The 15,989-nt window shown below is 46.2% G+C and overlaps 1 protein-coding gene and 1 pseudogene across 3 annotated transcripts in view; both read left to right on the forward strand.

The window, feature by feature from the left end:
• Abtb3 (ankyrin repeat and BTB domain containing 3) overlaps positions 1-6,260 on the forward strand; it is a 207,993-nt gene extending 201,733 nt beyond the window's left edge. For all 3 annotated transcript variants that reach the window (XM_090328576.1, XM_090328577.1, XM_090328578.1), the window contains 3 exons: positions 90-158; positions 923-1,036; positions 5,007-6,260. In XM_090328576.1, the coding sequence (XP_090184702.1) occupies positions 90-158; positions 923-1,036; positions 5,007-5,216 (393 nt within the window). In that variant the 3' untranslated portion in view covers positions 5,217-6,260. The remainder of the gene's footprint in view (positions 1-89; positions 159-922; positions 1,037-5,006) is intronic.
• A 1,228-nt stretch (positions 6,261-7,488) lies between these two features.
• Positions 7,489-14,690, forward strand: LOC150067470 (coagulation factor VIII-like; annotated as a pseudogene).
• Positions 14,691-15,989: the final 1,299 nt, after the last annotated feature.

Raw genomic sequence — 15,989 nt, forward strand, 5'->3', positions numbered from 1 at the left:
GAAATGACTCCATGCAGAAGTGGGTGAAGCTCTATGGTGGAGACACTTGTGGGACGTGTTGTATTCACTGTGACCTCTCTTCCTGCCAGCTGGTCATGCAGTACCTCTACTATGGTGGCCCAGAGTCGCTTCTCATTAAAAACAACGAGATCATGGAGGTAAGGAGCGTCATTGGCTGTCCTGGCTCCTGTGGGATGAGTGAGAGCTCCATAAACTGCCTTTGGGAAGGGGTTTGAGGCTGGCAGTCCCCCTTCACTCCCTGATTCTCCCAAGTAGAACAAATCTCTGAAGGGCTTGAGGGCTCAAGCATGTCGTCTTGGCAACGTTGTAGGTAGTTCAAAGCCAGCCTTGGCAGAAGTTTGTGAGACCTCCATCTTAACTAACAAAGCAGTGATTTATGCTTGTCATCTCAGCTAGACAGAAAACATAAACAGGAGGATCACAATCCAAGCCAGGCAGAAAGTATAACCTTATTCACAAAGTAAAAGGGCGGGGGGGGGCGGTCTGGGAGTATAGCCTAGTGGTAGAATGCTCCTGTAGCATGCACAGAGCTCTGGGTTCAATTCCTTGGTATCACATACACAGAAAAAGCCAGAAGTGGTGTTGTGGCCCAAGTGGCAGGGTGCTAGACTTGAACAAAATGTGTCCAAGGACAATGCCCAGGCCCTGAGTTCAAGCCTTAGGACTGGCAAAAAAAAAAGTAAAAGGAGCTATGGATGTGGCCCAAGTGGTAGAGCACCTGCCTAGCAAGTTTTTAAGCCCCTGAACTCAAACCCCAGTGATTTGGACTCCTTTATTTCCTGACCCTCACTGCACTCATGGTTCTGTAGAGAGTGATTTTTCTCACTGCTACCTTGGTAAGCCTTTTACTCCCCTGCCTCCAGCCTCCCTGCTTCTCACAGGCACTTTGTGTGGTTTTTAGCTCCTGTCTGCCGCCAAGTTTTTCCAGCTAGAAGCCCTGCAGCGACACTGCGAGATTATCTGCGCAAAGAGCGTCAATACTGACAACTGTGTGGATATTTACAACCATGCCAAGGTAAGCCTTCCTCCACCCCCACCTCGGCCTTGCACACCCCTTTTAGCAGACAGGTAGCTCATATCCCCAGCCTGGGTGCAGGCTTGAGCTTTCTTTGCCAGGTCTGCTGCCTGCTCAGATTCCCTCACCATCGCTCCCTCCCAAAACAGGCAAAGTAAGGACCCAGGCACAGCACCTCTCGGACCTGCTAGGCCTGGTTGGAGCCCTCCTCTGGCTCAGCATGGCCTGAGAGGGGCATTTCACAGTGGAGAGTGGTCAGTATCCTCAGCATTCCCCTGGGGACCATGCACCTGTGTTTGTTGCGCATGCTCCCGTGATATCGACCAGCCCGCTCTGCACACACTTCATTCACAGGTGAGAGAAAGAAGCAGAGAGGTCAAACAGCTTTCCCAGGTGCCATGTCGTTTTGTTTCATGAGCTGAGCCCAGGGAGTGGAGGTTGCTAGGATGAAACGATGAAACAGTCAAGACTGGTACTTTGTTTTAAATAAATTTTTCTCTCTTTGCGTTAACTGGTGCGCAATGTCCCTGTCTCTGGTTCCCACAGCCCCACGGGGATATGTGACGTGAGCAACAGGCTCATGGTGGAAAATCTGTTCTTATTTCTGCAGTGAAGACAATCCACACTCCCAGCTGGGAGCCAGTGGCTCAAGACGGTTAGTGACTCAGGAGGCTGAGATCTGAGGGTCTCCATTCAAAGGCAGCCTGGGCAGGAAAGTCTGTGCGATTTTTATCTACAATTAACCACCAGAAAAGCTGAAAGCGAAGCTGTGGCTCAAGTGATGGAGCATCAGCCTTGAGAGAAAAAGCTAAGGGACAGTATCTAGGCCATGAGTTCAAGCCCAGGTACCAGCATCAAAAGAGAAAAAATTCAGAAGTCATTGCATTGATACATGCCTGTAATCTCAGCGCTCATGAGGCTAAGATAGGAGAATAAGGTAGTGAGTTCAAGACAAGTCTAGGCCTCATAGTTTGAAGCATGCCTCAGCTACATACCAAGACTCTGTCTCCAAAAACAGAACCAAAACATTTAACCTTCAATGAGCCCTTTTGATGTGTAGCAAGATGGTAAAGGCCAAGAAAGGTGAAGTATCTCAGCTAACCCTGAGAATTTTCTATTATTGAGATATATATACAGTGAAGGATTTACCTTTTTTTGTCGGTGGTGGGGCTTGGATTCTGTGCCTGGGCGCTGTCCCTGAGGTCTGCAGCTCAAAGCTACCACCCTGGGCATTGTCTCTGAGCTCTGCAGCTCAAGGCTACTGCCCTACTCCGTGAGCCACAGCACCACTTCCGGTCTTTTGGTGGCTAATTAGAGATAAGAATCTCTCCGTCTTGAGTGCCCGGGCAGGCTTTGAACTGCCATCCTCAGATCTCAGCCTCCTAAGTAGCTAGGATTACAGGTGTGAGCCACTGCACCTGGCAACTCTTTTTATTTAAAAAGGTACAGTTTAATGACAGTAAGTACAGTGTACATTGTGTGCAACCATGATTGGATTAGAGGCCTCCTGTAAGTGTAAGGATTTCATAATCTGTCCTTTTTATGACTGGCATATATACCTCAGCTTCATATATTCAAGATTCATCCATGTTTTAGTGTGCCTCAAGATTGCCTTCTTTTTTAGGGCTGAGTAATATTCCACAGCATTCCCCTTTTCCACACATAGGTATATATATACATATATATATATATTGCATTTTTGATTTATCCAGTCATCTGTTCGTGGAGACCTGGGTTGCTTCCACGTTGTGGCTACTGTGAGTAATACTGCTATGAACAAGAGTAGAAATGTGTGTTCTTCAAGTCTCTGCCTTCACATTGTTAGAGTATACCAGATGTACAGTCCTGGTTTCTCACACAGGAAAGCACAAGTTCTTAACTCTGTGTTGACTCATAAATGTTTGAAATCCTTCCCGTAATCCCCCGATATTCAAAAAAGATTTTCTGACTGGCTCTCCATACATGAAAAGTATAATCTCCACACACAAATATTCATGTTAATGAAGACTGTATCAAACTCTAGCTTCTCAGCACACATGCTTTTTTTAAAAATAGTCCCACGCTAGCCTTAAACTCTTCCTCCTCCTCCCTCAGCCGCCCAAGTGCTGAGATTCCAGGCATGCAGTCTTCACTGGACTAAGATTTTTTTTTAATAAACCTTCAACTAATTATTTTTCAGAAGAGCACCCAGGAAGAGCCTCAGTCTGCCCAGAAAGAGCCTGGTTAGCCTGTATTCTTCCGCCTGCCCTCCTCCTTGCCCACAGTCAGTCACATTGCCCCAGATAGCTTTCCCAGGCCTGGCACCTTGGCAGTGAGTCCTAGGTTAGTCCCCTGAGGCTCCTTAGCAATACAGCACAACTCATCATTGAATAGTGCAGCCCAGTGCAGCTTGAGGCCCGCTGGGAAAGCAGGACAGGTGTCAGATACTGGTGGCTTTTTCATGCTGGCCTGGGTATGGCTGAGCCTCCCAGCTCACCTCTGCCTCTATCTTGTGATACCTGCGGAGGCCAGCAGACCACAAGGGCTCTGTTGCTGGCGGACTGTTGGCAGATTGACACAAGTTTTGTTCAAAAGAGGTGATAAAACAAGAAAACCAACTTCTGATTTGGAACTCTGGGAAAGGCAAGCATTTTCTTGCTAATAGCCCTGGCTTCAAATGTCAGCAAGGACCTATACTTCATCTATGTTAAGACAGCTCGGCTGTGGAGTCAAACACAGCTTATTTGTGCATGGCTTAGCCATCTACTCTTCCTGGCAAAGCTAGGGGATCCTGGTCTTGAAATAAAAAGGACCTGGAGCTCATACGGTTCTTTCAGAGTCTCTCGGCTTGACAAAAAAGGATGAGCTGGTTTATCTGATTGAATCTCAGTCAATTCAGTAAGCTTAACTATATCCCAGAATAAACAGGACATATATTTGGGGAACCAGGACTTCTACCACTTATGGATCACCCATTATTTACTAAGATACATTCATCAGAACCTAAAATGAAATCAGCATTCTGGGGATGGTAGGGGTGTTGTGGGGAGATGGCCCATAGCTCAAATAGTATACAGTGCTTGTCTAGCAAGTGGCAGGCCCTGAGTTCAAACCTCAGTAGTGCTGTCAAAGCCAAAAGAAAAAAAAACATGGGGTGGGGTGGGAGAGGCAGCAGTGATTAGCCAGACCTGGTCCTATCGAAAGAAAAATCACCTTCTGAGACAAGGACCTGTAAGTGGGCAGAAAAATTATTTTCCACTTTGCAGGCTTAGAGTTGCTTTTAGACCTACTTAATTCTCCCTCTGTATGTAGTACAGAAGCTGCCATAAATCACATGCAAACACTGTGTCTATGTTCTAATAAAGCTTTATTTACAAAAGCAAATGGTAGGCCAGATTTGACCCAGAGGTTTGTGACCCATTTGGCTCAGGAATTTATTCATGTGGTGCTAGATGAGTAGCTGGCATGTAGTCACCACATAATATTACCAATGTTATAAATGTAAGAGTGATGGCACCCATTACTCTTCACTTAGACAAGCTTGTCCTGGGTGGCACTCCCCTACAGAGCATGTGTCCTGTATAATGGAAGGGAGTCTCTGTCCACAGAATCAGAGATGAGCAGCTGTGAGCCTCAGCTTCCCCACCTAGAGAATAGGGCCTTGAACTCGGTGACTGACAGAGCAGGAAGGAATGGAAGCATTGCTCAAATCCCTCCCAGATCCAGGGTGTGTGAACTGGAGCCACGCTAGAACATGCTGCTGACATCCTGCCCCACACATGCACTCCCTGTACTCACTCATGTCCCAAATGGTAGGCCCACCCCACTCATCCTGCAAGTTGGGAAACTGAGGCTCAGAGATGCAAGTTGACTTACCTGAGACCAAAGAGTAGAAGCATGGATATCAGCCAGTGGGTGTGGAAGCTTCAAAGCCATACCTGGCACCTCGGGGCGTTACCTCAGAAGCCTAACCATCCTCCCCTCTCCACAGTTCCTCGGAGTCACTGAACTCTCCGCGTACTGTGAAGGTTACTTCCTCAAAAACATGATGGTCCTCATTGAAAATGAAGCGTTCAAGCAGCTCCTCTACGACAAGAACGGAGAAGGGACAGGCCAGGATGTGCTCCAGGACTTGCAGAGGACGTTGGCCATCAGGATTCAGTCCATCCACCTGTCCTCTTCCAAAGGCTCCGTGGTATGAGACATCCAGCATGGCGAATGCTTCCTGGGAACTTCCCGTCCTCCTGACACGTTGGCTTCACCCCAGTGGGAAGCCCTCCTTGATGTCGGTGTCCACAGCTGGGCCAAGGAGCTGCCTCTACTGCCTCGGCATCTCTCGGATCACCAGACTCAGCTCCCAGGGACTCCTGTGGAAGGTCAAGGACATTTTGTCTGCAGAAACTGAGTCCAGAGCTTGAAGTCCACACTGGACAGCCAAACCTACTCCAATAGAAAGTATCTAGGTCCCAGGGACACACTCAGCCAGGACCACCATCCAGTGGGGGGACCGAGGCCCCAAAGTCTTCAGGTTCCTGGTGACTGTTGTAGACTTAGGCTAAGAGAGTCCCACTGCCCACCACTGGTTTGGCGGCTACAGTGGTGTCAGTGAGTGCCCTGGTAGTTAATAGGAAGGCATTTAACCCATAATGAGGAAATCATTTGGCCAATTTTTAGGGGTGGGAACTTTTTAAAATATTCATAATAGAACAACAACAACAACAAAAAGACACAGGGCAGTCTTTAGTCTAAAATATATTTCTAAAAGCTTAACAGTTCATTTTCAACTGAATTGTGTTTAGAGATTTGTGTTTTTGAGGTTATTTTCTGTTTGTTTGTTCGTTTGTTTGTTTAACCCATGAAGTCACGGGTCCATCTATGTAGACAATATGTCTGACCAATTCCTGCTGATATTCAAGGTGAAATAATCCTGCCTTAGCGATCACAGTTATACAAAAGAGGTGCACTGCCAATAGTTATCTCTAATCCAATAGTTGAAAATGATTTGCATGCTCAATGGGGTGTGAAGAAAGTGCACCCCGAATAATCAAACACTTGCATGGGGCCGAACTTTGGACGATTGTTAAGTTTGTGCTTCATTTTAGTTTTTATTTCTTTTGCCAAGATCCAAATGTTCTATCACTTCTTGGTAAAGGTGCATTTGGGAAAAACAAATCTATTCCTTTTCTTGTCCTAATTAGGAATGACTTTTGGGATGCTTTTACAGAATGTGTTCATAGAAGATTCTGGGGTGGGGGGGCAGGGAGGGGAAAGCACGTCAGAGAATTTCCTATGAATCCCAGAGTTTTCTCAGTATTCTCAGAACATGTGAATAATTTGTTACTAGCCAGAGAAGATGATTGCATTAGAATATTTTTAAAGCAAAATATGTATGATAGGAAGGAGACTTTGTGTATCCTGCAGTGTACAGCACAGGATTATCTATAATGAAAGCTTTTATTGACAGGGTTCTCTTTGCTCTGCCATATATTATATATTATATATTATATATATATAAACAAAAGAGACTGGTGAAGTGCCACAATATTCCAAATAATTCTTGAGTTGGCAGCCTTTTTTTTTTCTTTTTTTCCTTCCTGCCTTTTCATTTAAAACCGAGATACAGTCTGTGACAAGCAGGAGAAAGACTTGCAGTCTGTGGGAAGACAAGGTTTGGTTGGTAAACCTATTTCCTAGCATGCCTTTGGGAAGTTGTACCAGACCCTAGTTTCTAAAGGAGTGGAGTCCACTCCTTGAGCTCCTGCGGGAAGGACTGATGTTGAGCTTCAGTTCACGGACGTGGCGCCTCTGTCTGCAGAGGAGGTTCCTCTGACATACCCATGTGACCTCTTCCACGTAGGCATCTGTACACTTACCCCCAGACCACCATCCACAGAGGAAGGCTATATTTTCTGGAGGAGGCCAAGTTACAGACATACAGAGTGCGGCGGTTGCCCGTTGCCTGTGTCTTCAGAGACTGTGTGGATTGGACGTCCCACCCTCCCACCAACCTCAGCTGGCTTCTCCGTGAATGTCTCATGCTAGCTTGGGGCCCCTAGGCATTTGATATGTGCGTTGGCAACTCCCAGCAGGGCCTGTTACTGTTTGGTGTGCTTTCTCTGTCATTAAAAGAAATAGTTTTCCCAAGTGTTGCAGTGTTGGTGTGATTTGCAGTGTGAAGATCTCAGACCGGAACGCACCCCTCAGTGAAGAAACTGGAGCACCTCTGTAATCCTAGCTACTCAAGAGGCTGAGGTCTAGGAGACTCAGCTCCGGTTAGCCAGGAAAAAGCTGAAATTGGAGGTGTGGCTCAAGTGATAGAGAACCTGCCATGAGCAAAACACCCAAGTGAGCATATGGGGCCCAGAGTTTAAGCTTCATTATGTAGCGTTTAAAAAAAAAAAAAAAAAGGATGAGGAGGAGGCGGAAGAAGAAGGAAAGAAGGGGAAGGAAAGGAAAGAATGAAGAAGTCAGAGATGGTGTTGCTGGCCGTGGATGGGAATGGCACAGCTCTAGGCTTGCACACACCGCTGGGCGATGCACTGGGGGTTCCTCACCAGCGGCTGCAGCACCTGCACAGCTGCAGTGGTACCTGTTACCAGCTGTGGGGAGCCTTGCCTGAAAAGCAGGAAGGTGCCTTGAATGCCTTGGTGAGGTTTTGAGGGAGTAGGTGCGAGATGCAGAGAGACAAGATCACCTTGCTGCCTTTCTTCACACTCATTGTGTCCCCACAAGGAGAGCACATGGGCTACTGGATGGTGGCAGCTTTCCATGGTGAAGTTTTGAGGGTCCAGGGAGGGGCAGTCACCTATTCGTGGCTGTCACCATCGCTAAGGTCACTGCGTCCAGCTCCTCTTCTGAGGCCCCAGTTGGCCTGTTGTGAATCAACCCAGGCCGATGTAGAGTGGAGTACACTGATCCTCAAAGCCTACTAGAAAAAGAGACAGGAGACCTGTTGGCTTCTAGGAGGAGGGTCTTGGGGAGGAGGGGCTCTGGACCAGCGATGGCTGGCCCAGAGCTGACCTCACCCCCTCCACCACACCCCCAGCCCAGGATGAGCTCACACCCCATCCAGCAGACCTGGCCCATTTCTTCTTTAAGAAGCAACAAAAACAACCTAGAGCCAAGGGCCAGCACCCTGAGTGGGTCTCAGGGAACAGAAGGTCCATTTATTTCTGACTGTGTTCCTCCCTAGCACAGCCTCAGGGAAAGTGAGTCACTTTGACTCAAGCTTCTTAGGAAGGTCAGGTGTAACCTTTCACGTCTACCATTTATTTGGCTGGCTGAACAGCTGTCAGCCAGGCCTCTGCAGAACCTCCACAAAGCCCTTGGCATCTGGAGTGGGGGGGGGGAGGTACTCCTCCCCCTCCCCTTTTCCATCTGTAGTGTCCCCCTGCAAGGAATGGGTTTGGAGATTTAACCCAAAGCCCCCCCCCCCCGACCCCGGGCTTTGCCCTCCCCTCCTGAATAGCATCAGTTCTCTGAGGAGAATCCCCCCACATTGAGAGCAGGTGGTACGTACCCACCTCAGAGGCCTGGGCAGCAGTAGGAAAAACACATGGGCCCCACATGAGGCAGAGCTAAGGGCAACGGGGACCCCAGAGATTCTGGGGTTCTGAGTTTGCTTCTCTATTTGTGATATATATATATATATATATATATATATATATCCCAGACAAAAAGCATTCCTCCAGCTGTGGGGGGGGCTGTTATGAAAAATCCTGTATCATAGTGGACCCCATCATCCAAGGCTGTGTGTGGATGATGGGTTCTGGAGGAAATTCCACTGGCCTGAGGCCTCTCTTCAGAGACTGGCACTCATCTTCTCCACCCACGTAGGCACTTGTCACTTTGAGTCACCAATGAAGGACACACAAGAATCCACCTCCTACCATGTCTTAACTCTTCTTCTAATCAGACCCCCCCCATCCCAGGCGTCCCTAAGTCTGGCAGCCCTGTGCCCAGGTCTCTCTCTTCAAGCCTCCCTTTCCCCACTTGGTTCTGCTCTTGACAAATTGTGAGACATTAGACAACCCATATCCAGTTCCCTCATTTGAAAACTTGAGTTTAATGGGCTAATAGGGTTGTCAGAAGAATTAAAGGAGGTATTTTGTATGGGCCCTGCACTGTTAATAATGAGACCTGCACTGTTAATAGCAAAAAGAAAGCATTTCCAAGCTTCTAAGGCTGAACAATAGAAGGAGAAATTGACAATTCATACAAGAAAAGGAAGGTTAATGAGTTTGCCCTTTATTTCTAGAACTTTCTACAGTAGCCATTCCCATGATGGTTTGTGATTCTCCAGGTCTTTATGAACTTATCCCAAGGGATGGGGGTAAGACTTTCCTCAGAACTGAGCTCATTTACAATTCTTGTTCCCAGCTCAATGTGAAGCAAAATGTTTAAAATCTATGAAAGTTTGCCTGGCACTGGTGGCTCACACCTGCAGTCATAGCTACTCAAGAGGCTGAGATCTGAGGGTTTCAGTTTGAAGCCAGCCAAGGCCAGAAAGTCCAAGAGACTCATCTCCAATTAACTATAAACAAACAAAAAATCTCTGAAAGTCAAGTTCAATTGTTTTCCTTTCTTTTTTATATTTTTTATTGTAATTAATAAAAGGGTTACATGATATTTGCCATATAGAAGGTACATTAATTCACATACATTGATACCCTTTCACATTCAATTGTTTTCCTTTCTATGAGTCAGATAAACTCAAGAATGTTCAGCTCTCTTGATTCTCAAGGAATGTCCTTAATCTCAACCCTCAGAGAAGACCACACCAGGTCTTGATCCACCAGTCAGCTCAGCTCAGTCTAGCAGTCTGCTGTTGAGAACGGGGGGAGAGAAGTCACACAGTATCCGTGATTGCTGTATTCCATGCAGTCTGCATGGAGCTCACACATCCTTTGTCACCATGTGGACAGCTGCTCAACCCCCAAAACCTGCATGGAGAACTCTTCCCCACGAGGAAATTTAATGTCACCTCCCCTCCTTCTGGCCAAGGCCTTGAAGACAGCACCACGTGTCTTCAGAGGAGGCCCTGGTGAAAGCTGGAAGGATCCTATTTATTTTGTTCGCCCTCTTTTAAATATAACCCAGCAGATTTTGAACTTCCTGCTTGGTAGGAAAAAATAGAAGTCACAATCGCACTGCTCTTTAGCTCACATGGCTGCTGAGGCAGGCAGGGAACCGGGGCCCTGAGAAAGGACACATCTCCAAGTTTAGCTCCCAATGCGAAAAGATGATCTGTCTGCATGAATAGGCAATTACAAGAGACACCCTGATGTGGATGCATTTGTTCTCTGGCTCTGGCTCTGTGGCGCTGGCCTTCTAAGGGGATTCTGAATGACCATGTTGGCCCCAGGATGAACAGCTGTGGATGTGATGTGTGATTTGGGGGGGGGGCGCGCACTTGAGGCAAGGCACCAGCTCTTACTCCTGCATTTGCCATCTGCTGTGGGGTGACTTGTGCATCCTGCATCTGTTTTCTCACCTCTGAAATGAGAGGCCCTCTCCACTGGTGACACACCACACTCGCATTATTACTACTTTTGGATATCAGGGTGTTATAGTCATGCCATACAGTGTGATAAAACATTCTGGATTGCATTCAGGAATGCAAGTCCCTTGCGGGGGGGGGGGGGGGGGAGGTGTAAGGCCAGGCTGGATACAACGATACAACGTAATCCATAGCTACTCAAGAGGTAGAGGGTGAGAGATTGAGGGTCAAAGCCAACCCAGGGATAAAAGTAGACAATATTCCATCTGATTCAGTGACTGAACTTGATATCGGTACACACTTGCCCTCCCAGTGACAGAGGAAGCAGTGGTCATGCACCAGGGACCCTGGTGCATGTGTTCCATCCCAGGTAAACACAGGAGGATCACAGCCCAGCCAGCCCTGGCCTAATGCAAGAGCCTACCTTGAAAATTACCAACACAGAGGTTGGGGGCTGAGCTCAAGTGGTAGCTCAACTGCCTAACATATGTGAGATCCTAGTACCCCCAAGAGAAGCAGAAAAGAACGAGGAATCTCGACATGTGAGGACAACTCAGAAAAGCCAGCCAACCTTGGAACAAAGCTTGAAGGCTATTTTGCTCCGAAGATTGCTACTCTCCAGATCACAGCCACACCACTGCCATCTCCTGTTCATTTTTCAGGTTGGTTTTTTTTTCCCTTTCACTTTTTATGGTGAAAATTACAGACTGGCAGAGAGTAACCGGCAGTTCAAAGTGGTCCTGTGTCCCTTTCACCCAGCTCACCCCAGCAGTGACGCCTTATGTAAGTCTAGCCCAGGAAGTCCACGTTGGTACAATTGTGTTCAGTTCTGTGTGAACACTAGCTCGGCCACTCTTGGTGACTTGCCACTTCTTGTCACCCTCACACCCCAGGGGCCCTATCCATGACCCTGACATCAGCTTAGCCAGTTGCCACTTCTAGCATTGATCTTTCCAAAACTGATAGTCAGGTACCTGTGGCTCGTGCCCATAATCTCAGCTTCTCAGGAGGCTTTCACCATTTGAAACCCACCTGATCAAGAAAGTCTACGAAACTCTTACTTCCAAGACCCACCAAAAAGCCAGAAATGGAGATATGACTCAAGTGGTAGATCTCATTAGTCGAGTGAAAAATTCAAGCAAGAACACAAAGCCCTGAGTTCAAGTTCCAGTTCGGGCACAATATAACAAAACATGAGTTATAGAAACAGCCACGCAGTGAACAGCTCTTCCAGACTGGCTTTTTTTCAGTCTGCCCCATATTTTTAAGAGCCACCCAATGGTTCCACAGATATAGTTTTCATTCCTTCTTCTTGTATTTCCTGACTCCCCTCCCATCTTGGTGGAGAGGGGGGCTCTGGGATCGAATGGGGTCTTTCACATTCCAGGAAAGTTATCCACTACTGAGATATATCCCTTTAGCCAGACACTAAGAAAATTAGGGAGTATGGCAGTGAGGCAACAGGTTCTGACAGCCCAACATCACACTCAGAGAGCAACTGTGTCCCTTGAGCACTGAACATGGGAGCCCTATCCTACCGCCTAGGCCCAAGGAAACCCCTGTAAGTCAGGCTCCCTGTGGTAGCAGCCCAGTCCTGGGCTGATGAGAAAGCCTGAAGTCTACACCCCCACTTGAGCTAAGCGCCGCTTGGCTCCACTTCTAGAGCGCTTGGGAACAGCCTGCTGGGAGCCTAAGATGGGAGACATTTTAGCAGCATATCTGAGAAAGTCTTTGGAAGTTTTTAGCTTCAAACAGCCTGGATTAAACCACTGCCTTGAGGCTAGAGCTTGGCCTAGTGGTAGAGCACTTGCCTAGCATGCACCAAGCCCTGGGTTTGATTCCTTGGTACATATACACAGAAAAAAAGGCTGAAGTGGTGCTGTGGCTCAAGTGGTAGAGTGTGAGCCTTGAGCAGAAAGAGCCCAGGCCCTGAGTTCAAGTGCTCGTACCAGAAAACAAAAACATTTTTATACCATTGCCATTCTGAGAGATATCTGGAGTACCCCTCTTCTGTGGTAGCTCCTCTGCAGGATCAGAAAAAGGGAAGAAGATTTTAAGTGGATCCTCAAGAGGATCAAGAAGGAAAGGATCAAATTTGAGTACTCAATGCTATGGACATGGTATTGGAAATATAAACACAACCACATAGATGTAAAAATTTATGACTCCATAGACATAATGTTTTATTACATAGGTTAATATGGATCTACGACATACAAACCCTCAGATTTTATGTTCTAAAATCTAAGTATCAGTGATTGTATATAGAGATTCTTTTCTTGAATACTTGTTTGTTAAACACGTCATTTGAAATATGATGTAAAAATCAATGTTAATAAATTCTTTAATAAAAAAATCAACAGCAAATAAAATAATAATAATAATAATGAAGGAAAATATCAAAGATTCTGCCCCTCCAAGTTCACATGCAAATACCTTAACTGGTAGCCAGGGCTGAGTGAAGGTTCTAGTGCTAAAAGGCTGCTGGGTGACCTTGCAGAAGTGGCTAGGTGGAAAGGGAGATGTGTTGGGATTTTCTCCACCATCATTCAACCCAGGTTCTCCCTGTCATGGGAAGGAGCCATTTCTAGCACTTCAAAGAGCTCCTTTTTGTGCATTAAAAATGGTGCCTGAGGAGAGAGGAACCTGCAGAGTCTGCTTTCCACACAGCAGGTAATCAGGGCACACACTCAGGGCATACGGGCTGTTTTCTAAGAGATTGTTTCCATCGAGGAATAAAGCTCAAAGTAGTAGAGTGCTAGCCTTGAGCAAAAGAGCTCAGGGACAGAGCCCAGGTCCTGAGATCAAGCCCGGTGACTGAACAAAAAAGGACTCATTCCTTCAGCCCTAGGCGCTTGCCGCCAGCCCTGGCTGGCCTTGGCGATACTCCTACTTGAGCTCCCTGGTGTGTGCCACTGTGCCCCGCCACTGGCTGAGATGGAGCCCCGAGAACTTCGGCTTTTGAGTTAGTGTGCCAACCTGCGGGCTTGGCCCCACGGCCTGGACGCTCGTCCTTTCCTCAGCCTTTGCTCTGCAGGCCGGCGCTGCACCACTCGAGCCACAGCTCCACTGCTGGCTTTCGGGTGGTGGACCGCAGAGGGGAGACTCCCAGCCTTTCCTGCAGGGCTGCCCTTCAGCCCTGGCCCTCAGCTCTCAGCCTCCTGGATGGCTAGGATCCCAGGCCTGGGCCGCCACTTAAATGATGTCTGTCCACGATTGAAGTATGCTCTTCTCAGCACACAGACCTCTCCCGGGGTAACCTGTGAGACGGGATATCCAATTTCCTCCATCTGCTAGTAGAGTTCCAAGCCATTATTTCTTTGAGAGTCCTTTGTCCCTTTTCTCTCCTTTTTTTTTTTTTTTTTGCCAGTCTTGGGCTTGGGCTCAGGGCCTGAGCACTGTCCCTGGATTTTCTCAAGGCTAGAGCTCTACCACTTGAGCCTCAGCACCACTTCTGGCTTTTTTCTATGTATGTGGTACCGAGGAATCGAACCTGGGTCTTTGTGCATGCCAGGCAAGCACTCTAACCCGGGTCTTCATGCGTGCTAGGTCTTCTTTGGCAATGTAGATTCATCTGGAATAAAGCACAATATTTTTAATTCTCCAATTATTGCTCGGTATATCCGTTTGCACCCAACTCATTATAGCATTCGCAGTACTCTTCGTATGGAGTTGATGGGCTGTGATTTAAACAGTTGCAGCATACCATTAGGAATGGAAAGCAAAGTAATATCAGATGCACAGATTACCGCCTCATCCTACTTTACCAATGTGTTTGTAAGCTGGTCTCCTTCACAAGCCCGACTTAACCTGCAGGGGAAGACTAATGCGTGGTGACCTCATGTGAATGATCCAAAACAGCGGCTACAAGTGGATTTCCAGAAGACAATGAAAATCACAGGGATAATCGCCCAGGGAGTGAAATCTCTCCTTACCGTCATGTTTGTGAAGAAATTCCTCATTTCCAGTAGCCAAGAGGCCATCACTGGACTCTCATTTTTCAGGATGGTTAAAGTGAAGGATTCTCAGGGAAATCAAGACTCCTTCACATCTGTGATGAATTCTCTAGACCCACCACTGCTGACTCGATACCTTAGAATTCACCCCCAGAGTTGGGCACACCAGATTGCTCTGAGGCTGGAGATTCTAGGCTGTGAGGCCCAGCAAGTGTACTGAGGTACCTTGCAGGCCTTATGGTCCTTTCACCAACTCCATCAGTTCTAAGGTATTCCTTGACTCATGCCAGCAACCCTTTCAGGCTTCCTGCTTATACAATACCTCACACTGTTCATGGTATGTTCATTTTTAATATGAATGTAAATTACATAATGCTAGCAGACACTGACCTGAAGCTTCCCAAATGATTGATCCTGTATTTCCTAAAAACTCAGGTACCTACAACTTTGTTGTTAGAAAAACCTTGTTTTGAAAAAGATATTCTTTGTATTCACAGAAGATATCCATGATGCAAGCATCAGGTTGAACTTCAGACATGTAGAATTAGACCCACACTTACTATCCTAATGAATCATGAAATAAAACATGCTTCGGGAGCTTATCCTCAGATATGAAAAAAAAGCAAGTAATTTTCACAACAGGTAAAATGAATAGAAGAATTGCTATGTTAGAGTTAACTTGATTAAATAAATTTAATCTCAAAAGGATGTAGAAATAAAGCCACTTTATCTTAATTTCAATCAATTTATCCAGAACCTTGAAATTAAATGACAATGTCCTTTTGAAATTTATGGTGATCAAGAAGAGGAATGCTCATGATAGGCTTCAAAGCACATGATTTAAAAATGTTTCCATGAAACAATCCAGATGCCCTACTGCAGATGAATGGATACAGAAAATGTGGTGTGTGTGTATACACACACACACACACACACACACACACACACACACACACACACACACAATGGAATTCTACATAGCCAACAGACAAGATAAAATAATAGCATTTGCAGGGAAGTGGATGAATCTAGAACAAATCATGTTGAGCGAGACAAGTCAAGACCAAAGGAACAAAAGGCGCATGGTATCCTTAATATGTGGCTATTAGATCCAAACAGTACAAGAGCAAGGACTCAGTATTTGTGTACTCAATGCTATGGACATGGTATTGGAAATATAAACACAACTACATAGTCATAAAAACTTATGACTCTAAAGACATAATATTATATTACATAGATTATTTTGTATCTATGACCTACAAACCCTCAGCCTAATTTTGATTATGTTCTAAAATCTAAGTGCCAGTGATTGTATATAAAGATTCCCTTCTTGAATATGTTTGTTAAACATGTCATCTGAAATATGATGTAAAAATCAATGTTAATAAATTCTTTAATAAAAACCTAAATATTCACTACTTACAGAAGATATTGGGCAATTTCATCTCTACACATCTTTAAAAAAATACTTCCATGGAAAATCTATGACGATTTAGGATAATAATATAAATTTTAT

This window comes from Megascapheus bottae, chromosome 2, assembly GCF_031878675.1.
Source record: "Megascapheus bottae isolate mThoBot1 chromosome 2, mThoBot2.hap1, whole genome shotgun sequence".
NCBI lineage: Eukaryota > Metazoa > Chordata > Mammalia > Rodentia > Geomyidae > Megascapheus > Megascapheus bottae.